Genomic DNA, 21,146 nt, shown 5'->3' with positions numbered 1-21,146 from the left:
ACTCTGCAGCTTCTAATTCTGTCCTGTTCACCCTCTTCTCTCATCTCTTTGTTCTTCTCTTCTACATTCAGAGAGAACCTTTAACTTTGTCCTTCACATTCTGCATTAAAAAAAAAAACTCAGCGGCATGATGTAGATCTTCTTTTTGCTAAAACAGTTGTCCTTCTCTGTGAACTCTAGGCTTATGTGAACTCTAGGCTTATGTGAACTCTAGGCTTATGTGAACTCGATAAATTTTCATTTCCTGTCTGCCCACTCTTCTCTATGATGATCACCTTCTTGCAGGCTATAAGGGATACCCAAGAATCTTCAAATGTTGCTTTTTGTTCCTCATAAGCAGTCTTTTGCATCTTGAGAATTATTTTCCTCTTTCTTAATGCTGCAGATTTGCTTCAAAGGCCTCCTATAGATTCCCCTTCCCTTCTCCCTTCCCTTCCCCCTACCTTCCTTCCCCTCCTTACTCCTCCCCACTCCACTGCCCATTGCCAGGAATCCAACTTTGAATGAGGAGTGATCTATCCAGACCTGGCACCAGCGGCAGGATGGCCCCAGGCTGCTCCTCTACCCTAAAGGAGGCTGATTTCCCCTTTCTCCAGCTAGAGGGCAGGGTTTTGGGTCTAGCAGGCTTCGTCCAATGTGACAGATAATTTCCTATCCTTACTAACTAGTCTTCTCACTCTCCAAACCAGTGGTTTGCAACGTCTAAATCATGGACCCCTGATAGTGCAATTTTTCTGAGCATTACCCTCCCTCTGCTCTATGGATATTTATTATAAATTGTTCTATAGCTTGGAAGCCTCTTCTTATCTTCCTTGTGATGGGAGGGGTGGCTCTGTTTTAATGAGAGAAAGAATGGCCATTCATGGTATTTCTCCTGTTCTAGCAGCCAGGTCTCCAGAATTAAATTTCTCATAAAAATGCCAATGTGCAGACATAGCTGGAGATGCACACCATCATCACCAAGGACCTGTGGATAGGCTGGAAGCCCTGAGATACTGACACAGCCTGGGGCCTCAGGAGAGAGGAGACCAAAGGGATTCCATCCAAGAGGCTAGGAGGTCATTTACAAAGCCTGGCTAGGGATCACAAGCCTCGGCTCACTCTGTCAGTGTCATGGGAGACCCTGTTGCTTCTCCTAGGAAGATAAGCACCCATATGTGAGCTGGTAGACTTCTTTTGGGGTGTGCCCCCTGAAAATGAAGCCCCCTGCCCCTCCTGGTGGCCTTTAGGCCTGGGGCCTCCGACGGTCTCTCCACCAGCTAGGCTGCTCGGCGTGTGACAGTGCTTAATGAGGAGGTTCCTCGGATGGGCTCTGGGAGGCCTGTGGGAGGCAGGCACACGGCCAGGAGAATCCCAGAGAATGCCGAGTGCCACAACTGTCAGGGCTCGGAACCCATGATGTAATGCCTCGGCGGGGTCCAGGGAAAACAAGCCTGCTGTTGACGCTGCCCTCCCAGCAACCAGGCACTGCCCTCCTGATAGCAGGCTGTTCTGGGTAATTACCAATTCCCTCTCCCTCCTTGGGAGGAGGAAATGTGAAAAACCTTTATTGTCACATAAAAGCCAACCCCAGCTATGAGAAATGTCTTTTCAAATGAGGCTTGCTGAGGAGGGATTTCCATAGCAACTTCAGAAGTGTATGTACACAGCTAGAGATGCACCCGGGCTGATGAAACCCACCTGGAATGTGAACAGCCCCGCTCGGGGTATCAGCAGAGGAGAGTTTTTTCGAGAACCTGTCACGCTGCTATGTGACCTTGGGCAAGTCCTTTACCCTCTCTGCTGTCTCAGGTGACAGAATTGTCATTCCATCAGGCTGAGAGCAATTGAGACCATCTTGCCCACACTGTCCTCCCACCCTGGCCGAGGCTCCGGGCCTCCACAGCAGCCCCTGCCTCCAGTTTCTGTCCAGTCTCTGGCTGACTAATTCCTGTCTCTACCAGTCTTGCTTATTATTTGACATTGAGGAAAGACAATGCTCATTTGGGCTTGGTTCTAAAAGAAATTGCTTGGTCTTTGTAACAGCAGTGCTTTGCCTGATTAGGAAAAAATATACTTATTCGTGTTTGCTTTCACAGTTCCATAGGTCAGATGCCTAAGGAAAGCCACTGAGATGTGAGTGTGGAAGGTTTGCTGGGCCCGCGTTCAGGATCAAGGTGGATGGGGCCTGGAGGACAGGGGAGGGGGAGAGGGTCTAGGATCCCATGATCCCACAGGAGTCCGGAAACCGGGAAGGCCCTGCAGAGCTATCCAGCAGGGGACAGAGGGGCTGGGCCTTTAAACTCCTACACTGACAAGTTGCTGGATGCTTGCTGCCCTGGGCAGGAGGCCTGACCCTGGCTAAGGCAGCTCCCTTCATCCAGAGCAATTCTGCCATGGCCAACAACCCCAGCTGAGGGAATGAGAGCCTGGGTGGGGAGGGGACCCCTGGGTGGCCCGCCACAGCATCCACTACCTACACTCGGATAAGTTGGAAATTAACATGAAGGTGGCCCCGAGAACAGGGTGACAAAATGGTTAAGAGCACAGACATCGGAGGCAGGCCAAACAGCCAGACTGGGATGTAAGCATCAGTCTCAGTGGCTTTAAGGCGCTCGGAGCAGGAACGTCGCCAGGAGAGTTTAGGCCACAGTTTCCTTGTAAGTGCAGCATTTGGCCTGGGCTGGTGAGACAAATATAAAGTTCAGAGTCAGAAGCAAGTTCAAATTCTGGCTCTGTGTGTCCTGGCTCCTCAGGCCAGTCACTTGACATCAGTTTCCTCCACTCTAAAATGAGGACAGCCACAGTGCACTCTCACAGGCCCCCTGTGAGGGCAAATGGAGCTGCCGGTGAATTAGTTCACACAGAACTGGCACAGGGAAAGTGCCCAAGAAACAGGGGTGACAGCAACATGTGTTTTAATATACCTCATGTGAGATCTAAGCAGATGCCTCCTGGTCAAAGGGCCTTTTCACAAGAGAAGGGGAAACTTTAGGAGAACCTTTGATTTGCTCATTGCTCCTCTGTGCCTTTGCCTTGGGCTTCAGCTGGGCATGTCAGTCATCTCTGCAGACAGAGGCCCACGGGCTGATGGGGCCAGGTCAACCCAGTCCCAGCGTGGAGGCCATGGAGGGTCATTCAGCGCAACAGAGTACTTTGCAAGCTACACATTTTGAAGCAGGCTTACCTTCCAATAAAAAATCATCACCCATACTTCTGACAGGTTCAATAAACAATGGAACTCACTTGCTGGTACTTCGTTCCACATTTGCTCATCTGAGACAATGAGGTGATGATACACACCAAACAGGATCATTTTGAGAACATGGAAGATTTCAAACACCTTAAAGGGCTATGTAAATTCGATTATTATTGTTGCTGGAAGACTCAGCTTTGATCAATTACAAAGGAAAACAAGAAGAGCATAGGTCAACCTATAGCAGGCTTGTTCTAATTATTAAAAAGCAGCCACAAGATTCCCAAGAGTTATCAAGAGATCTCTGTTATTAATTGTTACTATCACTATTATGGTATACATTTCACATGTGTTATCTGGCTCCAACAACAAATCCTAAAAAGTTGGTATTATTAATTCCAGCTTGCAGATGAGAAACCTGAGGCCCAGAGAGGTAAAGTGACTGGCACCATATTGCTCAACTAACAGGACTTTGGGCTTGGAACCCAAACATATGCTTTCTGCAATGTAGAAAGAGTGTCTGCTTACCAGAGAAGGTTCATGAAGCCTGGCGAGGTATGGTCCTACTTAGAACAGATGTTATAATGTCAGCTGTTGAGTAATGATGGGGTTCTGAATACATGGGTATTGTGTGTCCTTCGGGCTTTATATGTAAGAAATGTGTCCCAGCTTGGTACTGGCTCTAAGAAACTGACCCTGCCGTATGGAGGGGTCCCTGTCCAGCTGCAGCAGAATGGGCTCTTTGTTTGACTGTGTGTCTGCTGACCAAACATCTGAAGGAACTGTCTGCATACAGAATATTTTCAAAATAGGTGGGAAATGTGGTTCAGTGCATACCTGAGATGTTTTTAGACCATCTCTCCTCCAGAATGCTCTTGCGTGTTTTCTCTGGTGCATGGAATATTCGATAATACAATTTTAAGTGATGATGAATGAAGGATGACTACAGGATCTGAGTAAATTACACAGGATGCATGACCAGCCCTCCCAGCGTACTAAAAATTACCTCTCTCAAGTGAATATAGATCTTCCCTTCTATCTCAAGTGATCCTTATTTTAAAATGAGGACACCGAGGCTCAGACATGTGAAGTGACTTGCTCAAGCTCTCATGGCTACATAGGGGCAGAATCCAGGTTTTTAACCTTCATGTTCAGACTCCACATACAAAATCAGAGAAAAATGAATGTCCAGAACCAGCTTGAAAGGGAGAGGAGCCAGAAAGGGCAGCTTGGCAATGGCTGTGGAAGGGGGTAGCCATGGACGAATCTTGAGCCTCAACGATGGCAGTTCTGAGGCGCTGGCATGATGCCCTAGAGCCCCCAATCTCTATTAGGCCACGACCCCCTCCTCTCCTACCAGTCACTTCTGAGTCATGGCCCCGCCACCAGCCTCCTAAACAATGGTTCCCGAAGTACAGTTCATCAGTGCTGCTGCTGCTGCTGCTGCTGCTAAGTCGCTTGAGTCGTGTCCAACTCTGTGCGACCCCATGGACTGCAGCCTACCAGGCTCCTCCATCCATGGGATTTTCCAGGCAAGAGACTGGAGTGGGTTGTGCAGTACTTCTTAAATGTCAAGGAGCATACAAATCACAAGCGAATTTGTTAAAGTGAAAATTCTATTCAGTAGTTCTGGTGTGAGGCCTGAGATTCTTCTTTTTAACAAGTTCCCAGTGATGCTAATGGGTCTGTGGACCAAATTTTTGAGTAGTGAGGCATCAATAGTAATGTACAAGGAAAAGGACTTATGGGTGAATATGCTTGAGAAAATCTGGAGTTGACAAAATTAAATTAGTTTCATTACTGCAGGACTTCTCAGAGCCTTTAAAATGCTAGCGAGCATTCTTTAACTCCAAGAGGGAGAGTTAACACAGAAATTATAAAGTTATACGTGCAAAAGGGGTAACGATATACCCAGGATGCTTTGAGGTATATTGGTTTACAAAGAACAAGAAATGAGGCAGATTATATATGCATTTTTCCCAGCTTACCTTGGTTCCAGTGTTTCAACGCTGCAGCTCATATTCAGCCCCAACTTGGTCCTCCCCTTTCCCATTTTCTCCTGAGGTGTTTGGGTAACATGCCTGCTTCTTCCATCAGACCACATACATCTGGGCCTCCCTGCTCCTCCCCCTGCCCTCATCCTAGCATAAGCAGTGTGCTGGGAGGCCCCAGGTGAGTGCAGAACCGGACCCACAGAATACCTTTCACAGACACGGACGGTCCAGGCAGCAATGATCCACAGTGAGATGCTGAACACTAGCAGCACAGTGCCTGGGCAGATGGTCATGAGGGTCTTCATGACGAAGCGCGTGTTGAAATTGATCTTGTTGAGGGCCCCAATGCTGCGGGACGAGGCGTCGGTGAAGAGCTTGCTGTGCAGTAGCATGACGCGGGCGATCAGGTACAGGCGCAGGAACATGGGGATGGACAGGATGATGTCCACGTCGGCCTCTGCCCGCGAGGGTGTGTAGGAGAAGGCCAGGCGTGCCGTCCAGAAGAACTTGTACTCGCCAGGAATGGGGTGGATGGCACACACCAGCATCTCCAGGCTGATGTAGAGGATGCGCTCATAGGTCATGGCTATCCGCCAGTCATCTGCACCATTGTCAATCACGAAGAGCTGTGGGAGCAGAAAGCCTGTGAGCACAGCCCGGAGGAAAGCACACAGTGGGGGTGAAGGAGGACGGGGCAGCTGATGCACCCCGGGGAACCTCTTTGGAGACCTCACTTGGGTGAAGACAGCCCTGGACGGGGAGTCAGGAGACCTGGCTAAGACACATCAATCTCTGGGCCTCTGTTTCTGTAAATTGCTCCCCAAGGTTCCTTCCAGCTCTGAGGGGCCCCTAAACCGGCTGTGCCATGACTAAGAAGACACCCAGCTCACTATATTGAACACAGGTCCCTGGGCCCCTGCCAGGCCCTGAGCTGAGCCCTGAGGGGGATGTGGAGATGAAAAGGTTCTGTTTCCTCAGTGAGTGAACTCATGGGGGCTAGCACAGACTCCTCTCCCCACGGGGAGAACAGTGTCTGCTGGTGGCACACTGCTCTCAGTCGCTGCCGGGGTGTTAGTGCTGAGGGCCCTGGAGCCAAACTGTCTGGATCTGGATCCTGATCCCTACACTAACTAGCTCTGTGACCTCGAGCCAGTTACTGAGCCTCTCTGTGCCTCAGTTCCCTCCTCTGGGGACACTGAGAGTAATATCTGCTGCATAGAGGTGGCCATGAAGCTGCAATGGGCTAGTATATATGAAGTGTGGGGAATCCTGCCTAGCACCAGCTCTGTAAGTATTAGTTATTGCTATTTTTAGCATTATTAATCCATGGGGTCTCTTTCTGGAAATGAGGGTTGGGCTCAGGGATGTCTAAGCTCCCTTTCAGCCCGCACCTTCTTTCCACAACACTGAGATTCTCGCTGTCGTACCAGGGAAGACGGTCAAAGCAGCTGAAACAAGCCTTCACTGAGCGCCTGCTGTGCGCCCAGCCTGGGCTCAGCGCTGGTTCACACACCAGGAAAGCCCTGGCTTATTCTCAAGGAGGTCTCACTGTGGAGTTCCCCATGCAAGGGGGCCTCATGTCCTTCCCCTCCGTGGCCCCAGTCTCTGCTGCAAAATGAGAGGCTCTGAGATCCAGTTTGGACATTCGAAGGTCCTGATTCTTAGAGGGTGAGGCCTGAGACCAGGGGCCTGTGTTGGACATGGGGGCCTCCTGGACAGGCATGTACCTCAGTTCTGAGAAGTGATGGAAGTGTTTATGCCATGCCATACCCTCTCTGTGCTGGGCCCTTGCCTCTCCAGCTTGCTCTGTCCTGGTTTGCCCATCACACAGCCCCACACATTGCCGGCTCCAGGGCCGCACAGAGCAATTCTTCGCATGGCTGCTTGGGCTGGACCATAAGGTAGGGGGCAGGGGCAGGGTCCCCCAGCTTAGCACGAGCCCGGCTCCACATGCACTGGAATAGCCTGGCCAGAGGAGCAGCCCTCGTGGGAAAGATTCGTGGCCAGAAAGAAATTCAGCTGCCTTAGAAAGAAATGAATGTTGGGGCCAGGGTTGGGAGGCAGAAGTTTGATTTAACCTGGAAAAGTTTGATTTAACCTTCAGCATGACGGGAGTAACAGAGAGGTTGGGTCAGCGTGCTGGTCAAAGGCTGAGCTGAGACTTCCTCACCAACCCCCATCTCTTTGCTCCACTTCACAGGTTGTTTAGGGATGTAGAGGCCCTTTCCTCTGTCTGTCCTGCTGTTTCCTCTACAGCTGGAGCCAAAGGAGCCTTCTGCTGTCTTTTGTTGGTGGTGGTGGTGATTTTGTTAAAAACTGCTGTATTTTGAAGTTAGTCACCACGTACTTTTCTCTTCTTCCTTCACTGCCACCCTGACAGGCCATCCTAACAACCGAGGATGCAGGAAAGAAAACCGTGACACCCATGCCTGGGACCTCTGAGGGTAAAAAGGGCCCATCAAGGGATCTGTGACACAAATTCAAGGTGAATCAGTGTAGTCATATGACTTGGGTAAGGGGTCTCCTGGCTGCCCTGCATTTAGGTTCTGCCTGTGCCATCTTCCCTGCCACAAGGAGCAAGCACTGGGCTACTCAGCCGGCTGTGAAGAGGCAGGTGCAGCTGCAGGAGAGCTCACGGAGGGGAGGCAGCCTGTGCAAGATGCGCTCTCACCTTGCTGGACCATAATTTACCCTGCCTCCTGCCCTGGGATCTCATACAACTATGATGTGGAATAGAGGAGATAATGGGTATAAAAGGGCTTCATAAACTACAAAAGGTCATTCATTCATGCATTCAACAAACACACGCTGGAGGCCCTCTATCTGCTGGGGGCTGGGCATTCAAGATGCAGTGAAACAGCTCTGAGCATGGCTCCTGAGATGAGGCCATGGAGGGGAACTATTAACAGAAGGTACTATGGAAGCAAGGGGCTGAGGGGCCAACCTCAGCCCAGGCAGCTGTAATTGGAAAGGCATGATCTCTAAACGGGAGAGAGGACCAGCCCAGCACCAGCTGAGACTCCCCCTCCTTCCCCAGGGCAGCTGAGATGGGGTTTTTCCAGACACAGTTTTCCACCATCGGTTAGGGGGACCTAGAGGCTGCTCAAAGGGTTCCCTCTGCTCCTAACTGCCACCGACAGGCTGAGCTATGGCAACGTGACTGCCTGGCCAAACTCTTCAAATACAAAATGAAAACCATCCGCCCTATAAGAAAGAACGGCATCAGGTTACTATAGTAACGGGGTTCACTCTGGGCAGAGTCGCAGGTTCCTTGGATTCCCTGATGAAGAATGAGAGTGTACGGCATGTTCAAGTGGCAGCAGGTCGACAGTTCTGCCCGGCTTGATGAGAAGGGGCTGGCACCAGGGTGGTGTCCCCACCTGCCTCCCACATGACCTGCTTCTGCTACAGTTTCCTGGCACAAGGTTGGGGAGGGGGACAACATGCAGTAGTGGAGTTGGAGGCTGGTGAGCTGGACTGAAGTCTCACACATCCAGACACTAGCTGTGTGATCGTAGGCAAGCCCCTCACTTCTCTATGCCTATTTCCATTACTCTGTCATAAGACTATTAACCTTGACCCTGTCCATCTCTTGGGATTAGCATTAGGATCCAGTAATACAGATAATACAAGAGAACGTTCTTTACGAACTACAGTCGGCCATCGATATCCACAGATGAGGAATTGTGGATGCAGAGGGCTGAGGGTTCTATACCATTTTATATAAGGGACTTGGATTTTGGTGTCTACAGAGTTTACTGAGCTTGCTCCTCAGATTTTGGTGTCCACAGAGTTTACTGGAACCAATCCCCTGTGGATATCAAGGGATACCTGTACTCTCAAAATGTGAGGGATTATTAATCCTTGTGAGGCACTGAGAGACAGTATGTATGGGGGCCCATGGGGATATAGTCCAGGCTGAAGACCAAGAGCCTCTGCTAGACAGGGCTCCAGTGCAGGGGTCTGTCAGTCAGCAGGGTGGGCAGTACAGCCCAGAAGATTCCTTTGCTGTCCCATAGGAGGACACCCTTGTTCCTGCTCCCATCTGACCCCTGGAACCACAGCTCTGTAAGTGTAGCCTCCCTCCTTTCAGACTCAAGCAGATAACAGTACCCTATCCTGCCACATCCTCACTCAGCATCCTGTTCATTCCTTACAAGTCACAAGTCTCAGTTACGTATTCATCTTTACTTGGAACCCTGAATATTCATTGGAAGGACTGAAGCTGAAGCTCCAATACTTGGGCCACCTGATGCCAAGAGCCAACTCATTAGAAAAGACCCTTATGCTGGGAAAGATTGAGGGCAAAAGGAGAAGGGGGCGGCAGAGGATAAGATGGTTAGATAGCATCACCAACTTAATGGACAGGAATCTGAGCAAACTCCAAGAGACAGTGAAGGACAGGGGAGCCTAGAATGCTGTAGTGCACGGGGTCGCAAAAAGTTGGATGCAACTTAGCTATTGAACAACAGCTTGGTTTTTATCTATCTCTTTCCCACCTCTCCACCCACCGCCCAGAGCAGTGTTTCTTGATCTGTCTGCAAGAATCACTTGGAAAGCTTATTTAAAAGACCCACATTCTGGCCCACCCTAGACCAAGTAAATCTGAAACTCTAGGCATGAGGCTCTGGCATTGGGAATTTTCTTAAGTTTCCTTGGGTGATCCCAAAATGTAACCCGAATTGTGACCCAAAAAGGGATGGGGGGGTCATAGCTGCCTTGTTTGCTGTGGAATCTCTGGTGCCAGCCCAGCTCTTAGCACTATAGGTGTTGGGTAAATTCTTGTGTAGTGAATGAATAATTCCTGTTGGCTGTGTGACCCTGGATGATTAGACTCCTCCATCTTGGGTTTGATTTCCTCCTCTGAGGAATAGGTGAATAGGTTGGATGAGCCCTGAAGTGCCTTCCACTCTGAAGATCCCTTATTCTGTGCCCTGTTTTTTTAAAATTTATTATTTATTCTTGGCTGTGCTGGGTCGTCACACAGGCTTTTCCCTAGTTGCAGCACGTGAGGGCTACTCTCATTGTGGCGGGCAGGCTTATTGTGGTGGCTTCTCTTGTTTCAGGGCACAGGCTCTGGGCACACTGGCTGCAGTTAGTTGTGGCACGTGGGTTTTGTGGCTCTGCAGCGTGTGGAAATCTTCCCAGGCGAGGGATCGAACCCGTGTCCCCTGCATTGGCAGGCAGACTCTTCACCACTGGACCACCAGGGAAGTCCTTCTGTGCTCTATTCAGAGCCCTTGTTCTATGCAGACCTCGTGTGTGGTCTCGAGGCATGTGAGCTCCCTGGGGACAGGACTCATGCCTGGCTCATCTCAACTTTCTCCAAGGGCCAGGATGGTCCTGGTACAGTCAATAGAATTTTACTGAATAAAGAGGTGTGTGAGTGAATGACTATGTCACGTGAAGAAAAGGACAGGTGGACAGTGGCCCTTGTTAACCACCCAGAAAGGAAACTCATGTAGGAAACTCATTGCTAAGCCTGTGACTAATGGAGTACCTGACGAGTTATCCTATGCCATGAGAAGGACACCCTCCTATTCCCAGGGGGTGGTCCAATCTGGAATAAAGGGTCCCAGGTGATCTCCAAGCCTTAGAAAGTACTGGAGCAGTGCTGGCCCAGAGAGGGGAAGGTGACTCTGGCACAGGACTGTCCTCCCCTCTCGTTAGGTCTCAGTCACCCAGATCTAGTTCTAAAGTAGTCTGATGGTCGCCCTGATAAGTTCTGGAAGAGTTCTGATGTGACATGGACAGGATCTGGCATGGGGTGCCACGGGGCCCTGTGGGGAGTGGGGGAAAGTCTGCTCTGAGCTGTCACAGAGCAGAAGACTCAGCTCTGTGACAAACACTCTTCCTTCCTGACCTTGCCCAGGTTTCTCCTGAGTGGGGAAGGAATGCCACGTTCTCCAAACTGCTGAGTCTTACTGCCTCCTTAGCCTCCGACAGTGATTCCACTCCTTTGGGGTTTGGCCAGCCTGAAAACGGAATGCTTTGGTGCCAGGACCTGGGGTCATCTGCAAGTGCTGCTCTTACACCAGATACTATCCTGAACAAAGCTGGCTCCAGACTTGATCCTCTGCCACTTAACTGGTTCTAAGAGCCTGTGGGATTTTTCAGCCAGTTGGTGTAATTCCAAGAGCTATGGGAGGGAGATTTTATGTGACAGAGCAATTCCAAACTTGCCTTCAAGGAGCTTGTAATTAGAAAGGAGAACCAATTCAATTCAACTCACCTCAATCCAATAAAATAATTAGGAAGAACCAACTAGTACTTGAAATTTGCTAAGAGAACAGGTCTTAAGTGTTCTTTAAAAAAAAAAAAAAAGGTAACAATGTGAGGTAGTAGATGTTAATTAACTTGACTGTGGTAATCATTTCACAATGTATACCTATATCAAATCATCTCATTGTACACTTTAAATATATACAATTTTATTTGTCAGTTATACCTCAATCCTTTTAAGATTCTTTTTAGAATCAACTAGGTGAGAAAACTGTGGTGATATAAATATGAATCAGACATATTCCCATGAATCAGCTCATGATCTCAGTTAACTCCAGCATACAAGAGACACGATAAGGGACTGTCATGGAAAGCTTCTTGGGCAAGACAGGGATTTAGTAGTGCTTCGAAGGCCTGTATCAGACAAACCTGGTGTTGTGCTAACACAATACCACTGATTCCTCCCATTCCTTTCATCTGCTTCTTCGTGTGTGACTTTGCTTTGCTTTCCAGCAAGAAGTACAGTCCGTTTCTCAAGCCCTTGAATCTGAAGCTGGCCATTTGCCTTCCTTTGGCAGCGGGGTCTTAGAGAATACGACACAGAATGTGACCTTTGAAGGAGGTCAGTGCAGCAGGGCTTGCTGTAATACTGGGCCCCACATTTCCTGTCACTCCAACCTATGCCAACACAGCTGCCAGACGTAAGAGTGAGGCTTTCCTCGACAAGCTGCATGACAGAAGCTCACCCCAGGTGAGACCAGCAGAAGAACTACCATGCTGAGCCCTGCCCCGACTGCTGACCCACACCAAAGTGAACTACATGATTATTAAGTCATTAATATGGGGTGTGCTTTGTCATGCAACAAAACCAATACATAAACAAATCTAACTCACGCCTTCACTTAACACACATGTTACACGTTGGGTGATGTGCCTGCCATGTCTAACATTTCCCTTTCAGCTTCTCAGGCCACAGCCCGTAGAAGGAACTTCCACTCCCACCCTCCCAGCCAGCATGGTTAATCAGACAGGGCTGGCCAGTCTATCTCAATAACTGGGCAACTGGATGAAGAGGGGATCATGATCAAGGGCCATGCCAGCTTCCCTGACCCCTACACCACATAGGGGACACATATTTCATATATCAAAGAAAACTCAAAGCATTTAAAAAATTAATTTGCAAGCATTTGAACTATTTTGCATGCAACATGTTTCTCATACGTGTGGAAGTCAACTGGTAGACTGAATCAAGGAACAAAAGCAAAACAGAATTTATCAGGTGTGGAAGAGAAAAACTGCAGGGACTCTTAGGAGCAGTGAATCTTCTTGGCAAATTTGGGGGGTAAATTGATCAGCTGGCAGCTACCAAAGAGGTCACTGTGGACATTCCATCCTTGAGTGGTCAATTAGAGGTTTCAAAGAAAACAGTTCAGTAATTGACGGGTTCTCCAGAACCTTTGAATTTAGCTGTGGCATGAGAGTGCTTAACAAGCTCTCTCTCTCTCTTCACCTTCCATCTGCATCCCCACCTCAGTTGGACCAGGTCTGCACACTTCCCTCACTGGAGTTTCTCACAGAGCAATCATATGATTCACTAGCTCCTCATGGGAGTCAACCCTGAAGGGCCATCTGGTCACCTCTGGAGAGGTCGGTTCACGTACAAGCTCTGGAGCCCATCGTGTGTTAGCTGCAGGGCTGGGAACAGGCTGTCTTGACGGGGAGACAAGGAGACTGTCCTGAAGCCCCCACTATCAACCTAACAGAGGAGACTGCATCAGGGAACCCGCCTTTTATTTTTTTAGTGTAAATACGTCTGGAATAGATTCACTGAATTTGCTCGTTTCCCCATTCTATTTTGAAAGACTTGAAGCCTTTCAAGTTATTTAAGCAATATCTTTTCTCAAAATGTTCTCAGCTGTTAGGGGAGATCCTGCTTAGACATTTTCGGACCGATCCAAAAAACTTTCATTCTTGTACAACTATCAGTTTTTTTTAATTAAAGGAGAGAAGATGGAAAAGGCCCTTTGTGTTCTCTACTGTTTTCTCTGTGGGAGAAAAACTCCAGGGAAAATTTCCATGATTTAAAAAATATATATGCAAGAAAAAAGCAAGAGGAAAAAAATTAAAGATTTTCTTAAAAACCAGTAATAATATATATGTATTTTTTCCAAACTCCCTGGAGCATATATTCTGCATGTACACCATTACTATGGAGGTTTCCATGGAAACGACATCAAAAGTCCTGTAATACCTAATTAGGTTTCCCCAAGGACAAGAACTGATTGCCAGTGATGAAATGAACGCCTGGGTTTGCAGTAATGGTTAACATAAATTTAGTGGCTGAAGAAAAGGAGGAAGGAAAAGAAGGGAAGGTAGAAAAGAAGTCAGCAAGTGAGGGGCCTGTCACAAAAGTCCATCATTCTACCACCAAGACTCTCAGAGGGTCAGGGTCCATGCTCACCAGCTCTGTGTCTTTCTAAGAAGAAACCTTCTCCCTCAGAAACTGCTGTGACTTACTGGCTCATGTGTAATGTCCTTTGGTGACTCTATGGCCTGGCCAGGGTTCTCCTGCGTATCCCTGGCAGAGTTCACCGTTGGCCTCCTGCAGTGGGCATGAGACCCCACAGGGACTTTTGAGCCTTTTTCTTCTTTTTTTGGTAATTATACTTGTCTTTTGTAAATCTTTATTTATTCGGCTGTACTGGGTCCTAGTTGAGGCACACAGGATCTTGTGTCACGTGGGATCTTTTGTTGTGGTGCACTGAAGAATCCACCTGCAATGTGGGAGATCCTGGTTCGATTCCTGGGTCAGAAAGATCCCCTGGAAAAGGGATAGGCTACCCACTCTAGTGTTTTTGGACTTTCCTGGTGGCTCAGACAGTAAAGAATCCGCCTGCAATGCAGGAGACCTGGGTTCAATCCCTGGGTTGGGAAGATCCCCTGGAGAAGGGAACAACTACCCACTCCAGTATTGTGGCCTGGAGAATCCCATGGACAGAGGAGCCTGGCGGGCTACAGTTCATGTGGTTGCAAAGAGTCAGACACGACTGAATGACTTTCACTTTTCACTTCACAGACTCTCTAATTGTGGCGCACAGGCTTACTTTCTCTACCACATGTGGAATCTTAGGCTTCCCAGGTGGGTCTAGTGGTAAAGAATCAGCCTGCAAGGCAGGAGACACAGAAGACGTGGGTCAGGAAGATTCCCTGGAGGAGGGCATGGTAACCCACTCCAGTATTCTTGCCTGGAGAATCCTATGGACAGAGGAGCCTGACAGGCTATAATCCATACAGTCACAAAGAGTTGGATGTGACTGAAGCGACTCAGCATGCATGCATGTGGGATCTTGGTTCCCCAACCAGGGACCGAACTTGCATCCCCTGCATGCAAGGTGGATTCTTAACCACTAAGCCACCAGAGAAGTCCCCTATAAGCCCTTTCTTATCCCCATTTCTTAGACAGTGAAAGCCAAATTATAGCGTTTGAGAAAGCCAGTGTTTTTCACTCACATAACAAGAATTGTTAACAAGAATGGTACCTGACCATAGCACCACTGGGGATAGAGTGTTCTGCCACTGACCATCTGTGCATGGGCAAGGCCCTTTCCCTCTCTGGTCCTCAAATTCTTCATCTGTAACATGAAGGGTTGGATCCAATTTGTGGTTTCCCCTCTTCTCCTAGCTGTGGAGCTGCTTTTTTCTAATAAGATTTTTCATAAAAGCCCAATATGGGAAACAGATAAACTCACAACTCTTCTGGCTGAAAGGGTAGGAAAGAGCATTCAAAGCCAACTCATTCACCTCTTCCTCCACCTAGCTCTGTGTGGTGGCCCACACCCCTCCATAGAACACTTCAGTTGGAAAACCTTTGGCTGGACCAGTTGGCCTCCAGTTACAATGAGGAATAACGTGTGATACTGGATATCAAGGTGCTTTGGGTCTACTGCAAGAGATGATAGATGCACAGGCATGGAATTTTCCCCAGATCCACTGAGTTGTTTCAGTCTTCTTTCATCCAGTCAGCTTGGGCCGCCATAATAAAGTGCCACAGACTGGATGGCTTAAGCAACAGAACTGTCCATTTCTCATAGTTCTGGGGGCCGGAAGTCTGAGATCCAAGTAGTCAGCATAGCTGGGTTCTGGTGAGGGCTCTCTTCCTGGCTTGTAGACAGTCTCCTTCTCATTGTGTTCTCACATGGCAGAGAGAGTGTGTGCAAGAGAGAGATCTCCTTCTTATAAGGCCACAGTCCTATATGATCAGGCTACTGTTATTCCTCCTGAAGACCCTTTCCCCAAATATAGTTACATTGGGGGTTACGGCTTCAACATATGCATTTTGGGGGGACACAATTCAGTTCACAGTAGTGTCCTCATGTGTCCAAATTACCCTAAAGCCCAACCACAGGACAAGTCAAGTGATTTTGCACACACTACCTCATTGCAACTTCACGATCTTTCTGTAAAGAAGTAATATCATGCCCATTTTACAGATGGAGAGACTAACCCGGTAAGGTTAAATCAACTGCCCAGGGCCCTGCATTCCATGTGCCTTTCACCTGCCCATCCACCAAGCAGGACCCTCTGTGTTGGGGACTAGCAGTTTGGGCTTTAGTTGATTTTATTCTAAAGAAAACTCAGGCTCACTGTTTGAAATAGTCATTTCTCACAAGAACCTTCACTGACCACAGGATCAATACACAATGAAAACAGGCTAGGTCTGCACCACCTTGGGAAACCCACACTGTGATTAGCAGTCCACACTGGTCTCTGTGGAAGTAAGACAATTGTGTTCATTTCCTGGCAGCCAGTCCTGAGCCCAGCAGGGAGAGCAGAGTGTGCTGAGCAGCAGCTGCCGCTGACCACTCCCCCCTGAAGCAGGAACAGTCATGAGACTTCCCAATACAACACTATGCAAAGTTCAATGCCATGGGGTTTGTGCCACCAGCAGCATCAGACCCTCCCCCTTCCCCCCTACCCAAAGAGACATCTGACCTTGATCATGGGTCCTGTAGGAATGAAGGGACCGACCAGGAGGTGACTCAGTGCCTACAGGGGTCACTATGTGCAGGATGGAACTGAAAAATTCAGCAGAAGCCAGGAGTGTGGCATCAAAGGAGCTGGTAAGAGAAATGAAAGTTCCCAAGAATCCCCAGAGACCTATGGAGAAACACTGGTCCCCTCCTTGTTTGGGGTGGGAGTTCATGTCCAATTCAATTAGAAGCAGTAAGGACAAGATGACCCTAGATAATGCTTGGGTTAGATTGACCATGGCCTACCCCATCCATCCTCCACCCTACTACCAGAGCAAATGGTTTAAAATGCAAACCAAAGTGTGTTATTTCTCTTCTTGGAGTCTTTCAATGGCTCCCCAGAGTATTCAGAATCAAGTTCAACCTCCCAGTTGTACTTGGCAAAAGGGCCCTTCCCCACATGGTCCCAGGTGTTGCCCCCCCCAAACCCACATCTCATTCCAGCCAAACCAAGTTACTCATGATCTTCAAACTTCTGTTCCTGGAAGTTCTGTACAAGCTGTTCCTTCTTCTCAACCTCTTCACTAGGGAGCTCCTTCTCATTCTTTTTAAAATATAACTTAAAAAAATATTTATTTGGCTGCACCGGGTCTTAGTTGCCACACGTGGGATCTCCAATCTTCACTGTGACCCGTGCAGGAGCTTTTTTTTTTTTTAGTTGCAGCATGTGGAGTCTTCAGTCGTGGAATGCGAACTGTTAGTTACAGCATGTGGGATCTAGTTCCCTGACCAGGGATAGAACCCAGGCCCCTGGTATTGGGAGCACAGAGTCTTCACTGGATCGCCAAAGAACTCCTTCTTTCTCATTCTCGAAAGCCCAGATCAAGCATCTCTCTTTTCCACACATCTTAGCTGGCCTCTTCCCAACCCCAGGCAGCGTTAGGTGCATCCCTTGGGAATCTCCCAGTCCATGTGCCCTATGCCATCACAGAACCAGTTCTCAAATAGCATCTGGGAAGGATGGTCAGAAGGTCTGGCATGCTAGCCCCAATTTCAGGGGAGGTGGAGAGAGGCAGGGTGGCCATCTCCGTCGACAACCATAATACCAGACATCAGATCTTGCAGCCTCATTGTGTACCAGGCCCTATGCTGTATGTTTTACAGGCACGATCTCACTCAGATCATGCCTGAGTCTTTGTTAGGGCTCTGGGATAGGTATTACTATTCCGATTACACAGAAAGGGAAATTGAGGCTAAAAGAGATTAACTAATTTGTTGAAGGCCAAACAGTTAATAGGGGCTTCCTGGGTGATTCAGTGGGTAAAGAATCTGCCTGCAATGTAGGAGACACAGGAGATGTGGGTTCACTCTCTGGGTGGGGAAGATCCCCTGGAGGAGAGCATGGCAACCCACTCAGTATTCTTGCCTGGAAATCCCCCGGCAAGAGGACCGAGGAGCCCAGCAGGCTACAGTCCATAGGGTCTGCAAAGAGTTGGATACAACCTAAGCAACTGAGCATGCACGCATACAGTTAATAAAGAGCATGCATACATAGGCTCTAGAGCCAGGAAGACAGGTTCCAAAGGCTGTAATCTTAACCACTATATCCTGGTTCTGGGCTATGTGAGGGGGGCCAGCCCCAGGTACTTGCCCACTCAGACCAGGCTGGAGGGTATTTCTGGGTCTCTACCTGCCTTAGCAGATTGGGGAGTTAGAAGGTTTCTGAATATCTGCTAAGTCTGGGGTAAGAAGAATCGTTTTCTCAACAGGAAGTTTCTGATAAGTTTCCATTTCGTTTTGACACATGAATCGATCCTGCTGAATGTTTTCGGGGTAACGGCATGATCACTGGGGCTGCCAGACCCAGCTCCATTGTAACACAAACTTGTTTACCACTGGGGATTAAACTCTCTAACCCTGGCCCAGAGGGCGTTTTTGAAACTAAAAATGAAGAGGTTTCTGAATCTTTCAACCACCTGGGGTGCAGAAGAACCAGGTCAGGACCAGGTGTTGGTGGTGGGTGGGGAGTGCTTGTTTTCCCCAACAGACAAAAATACCCTTCAGCTCATCTCCAAAATCAACTGAAATGTCCACCCTCACAGGAGCTTTCCCAGTCTCCCCACAGAGAGGCAGGCTGCTGCAAACAGTAACTGCAGTCCCTCAGAGCTTCTGACTTGCTGGCTTGGTCCAAAGTACTTTTCTTTACATTAACCCTCTTTGTCTTCACAACAGCCCCATGAGAAAAGTCTGAGACTTCCCCACTGGTCCAGTGGTTAAGAATCTGCCTGCCAATGCAGGAGACACGGCTTCGATCCCTGGTCCTAGAAGATTTCACTTGCTGTGGGGCATCTACTGAAACCAGCATGCCTAGAGCCTGTGCTTTGCGATCAGAGAAGCCACTGCAGTAAGTCCATGCACCGCAACTAGAGAGTAGCCCCCGCTCACTGCAAGCAGAGAAAGCCCGAGCACAGCAACAAAGACCCAGGGCCACCATAAATAAATAAGAAAGTCCTACTATCTTCCCTGGTTTACAGATGAGCCAACTTCCCCAAGACCACAATATCAAGTGAGTGGTAGTGGCAGGATTTGAACCCAGAGCCCACAGTGTCTTCTGTTAATCCTCTAGCCCTCCCGGCGAGCTGCATCACAGATGCTCTGGTCTATCTGCCTGTCTACACTGCACTTATCCCGACACATGGCTCTTTGAGGACAGACTGTCTTCTTGGGCACTGCGCCACCCCCGGGCCACGCACAGAGCTCAGGAGATGCAGGCTGTCCAAATGAAAGTGTGATTGGGGGCAAATACTCTGAAAGTGTGACAAGTTAAGGTTTCAAAGCTCTTATCAGTGTGATGGTAAAGAAAACCATTTTCACTGCCCACCATTTCTATAATTCTCCCATGGTAAAATAGTCTTTTGCAACATATGTGCAAGATAGAGAAACTAAAGAATATTTATAAGAAAACTGCTAATAAGAACTGCTATTAGACCTACTAATAATTAAAAACCAAACCTGGAAACGGCCTGAATACACAACAGAGAAACAGCTGAATGAATTATTATACTCACACTGTGGAACATTATGTAGCTGTGTTTTTTTTTTTTTTTTAATGAAGTAGATCTATTTGTATGGACTTAGAAAACATTTGTGATATTAAGTCAAAAGAGAAAATTGCAGCATAATGGGTGAATGTGATTCCTCTTTTTAAAAAAAAAAAGCGAACACCAACATATGAAAACAAAAATCCCCCTATATTCTATTCTTTTATACATATTGATATATTTTTGTATATGGAGACACACACGAAAACATGGTAAAAGCCCACTAATTAATTGCCTAATTGTTAACGCCAGCACCTCCGAGGAGGTAAGGGGGTGGGAGTCAGGGAAACTATTGATCTTTTTTCCCTTTAATAATTATAACATTCTTCTGTGTTAAAACAAGCTTTGGTAATTTTGAAAACCCAATAAAGTGTTTTCTTAAAAAGAACTGGCCTGGGGGAAGCCACTAGTTGAGCCTAGTAGGGATGTTTTAAGCATGGCCATTCTTGGAGGGACAACAATCCCTGAGCCTTGGCTGCTTTGTAATTTTCCGCATAGAGCTTCGAGGCCCCTAGGAACCTCCCACCCTACTAGGACACTGTGAACAAGACCTACTGAACAGTGTTAATACAAGGCCAATTTCATTACCTGTTCCATAGCTCTTCTGACTAAACCACCCTGTGAAAAATATTTCTCATGTACAAAAATTAGCAAAGGCACTTATCTCAAGGCCCACCTCTTAGGCACGTTAACATTGCAGGCCTTGAAAGCCTTGTTAGTCAGCAGCCTGCCCTGAGCGCCCACCGTGGGCAGAGGCCCGGGCTTCCTGTGAGAAGAAGTGGCCCTCCGCCCACAATTCATAGTGTAAATTGAGCTACACTGTTTTTCCTCCACTTATGGCGGGTAGGGGCCATGGGTGACTGCTCATGACAGAGTCACTGGGGATGTGCCCACAGGGTGCCAGGTGCAGAGATGGGCCCCCTGGGTTACAGCACAGATTAGGATGCAAGTGTCTGCCCAGCTGGGAGCTCAGAAGTCACCAGACATCACCAAGGACAAGGCTATGGAGGGGCTCAGCTTGGTGACGGGAGCAGAGGAAGAGCCCTACCTGCAGCTCAGACCTTGTGACACTGCCATGTCGGTGCCCACACCTGTCGCCCTGTACCTAGACTCCCGCTGGCTCCTGCTCCAGGCCACCCCAAAGAGAGGGCATAGCCCATGCCTCCTCTGGTCACACCGCATCCCACGGAGACAGGAACCCACAGATGCCAAGTGCCCCATCTACCCCCACCTTGTCAACCACACTTCAGATGTCCAGGCATCTGAATTCTCTCTCTGAGCTGGCTTCTAGGGCCCCCACTGCCTCTTTCCCCATCTGCCCTCTGGCAGGCAGGCCACAGCTGCTTATAGATGTGGCCTGAGGCCTGAGAGGTAGCCAAGGGGCAGTTGAGAGCGGGGTGGGATGGAGCCTGGACCTGAGTGCTAAGGTGTCTACATGAGTCCTTAGGGTACTGATGAGTCCAGGGAGTAGGGGGAGGGGACATGCTAGGGATGGGGTGCTAGGTGAATGGGTGCCCCCATTCAAGGCTAGCCCCAGGCCCTGAAAGTGACAGGAGTGGGTCTGTCTGTAATACTTTCTGACATCTGGTGTATGTCTGTACAGCTACAGCAGCACCTATATTTTCTAGATTGTTCTGAGGTCAGGCAAATAGGACCTGATACTCCATCTCAGGTTGTCTGTCTT

The 21,146-nt window shown here is 48.6% G+C and overlaps 1 protein-coding gene across 6 annotated transcripts in view; it reads right to left on the bottom strand.

The window, feature by feature from the left end:
- KCNN3 (potassium calcium-activated channel subfamily N member 3) overlaps window positions 1–21,146 on the bottom strand; it is a 176,617-nt gene that overhangs the window by 69,604 nt on the left and 85,867 nt on the right. For all 6 annotated transcript variants that reach the window (XM_002685991.7, XM_005203798.5, XM_005203799.5 and 3 more), the window contains one exon: window positions 5,377–5,795. In XM_002685991.7, coding sequence (XP_002686037.1) covers window positions 5,377–5,795 — 419 coding nt within the window. The remainder of the gene's footprint in view (window positions 1–5,376; window positions 5,796–21,146) is intronic.

The sequence above is a fragment of the Bos taurus genome, chromosome 3, assembly GCF_002263795.3.
Source record: "Bos taurus isolate L1 Dominette 01449 registration number 42190680 breed Hereford chromosome 3, ARS-UCD2.0, whole genome shotgun sequence".
NCBI lineage: Eukaryota > Metazoa > Chordata > Mammalia > Artiodactyla > Bovidae > Bos > Bos taurus.
Note: the sequence above shows the minus strand (reverse complement) of the source record. Positions and strands in the feature narration are given on the sequence as shown.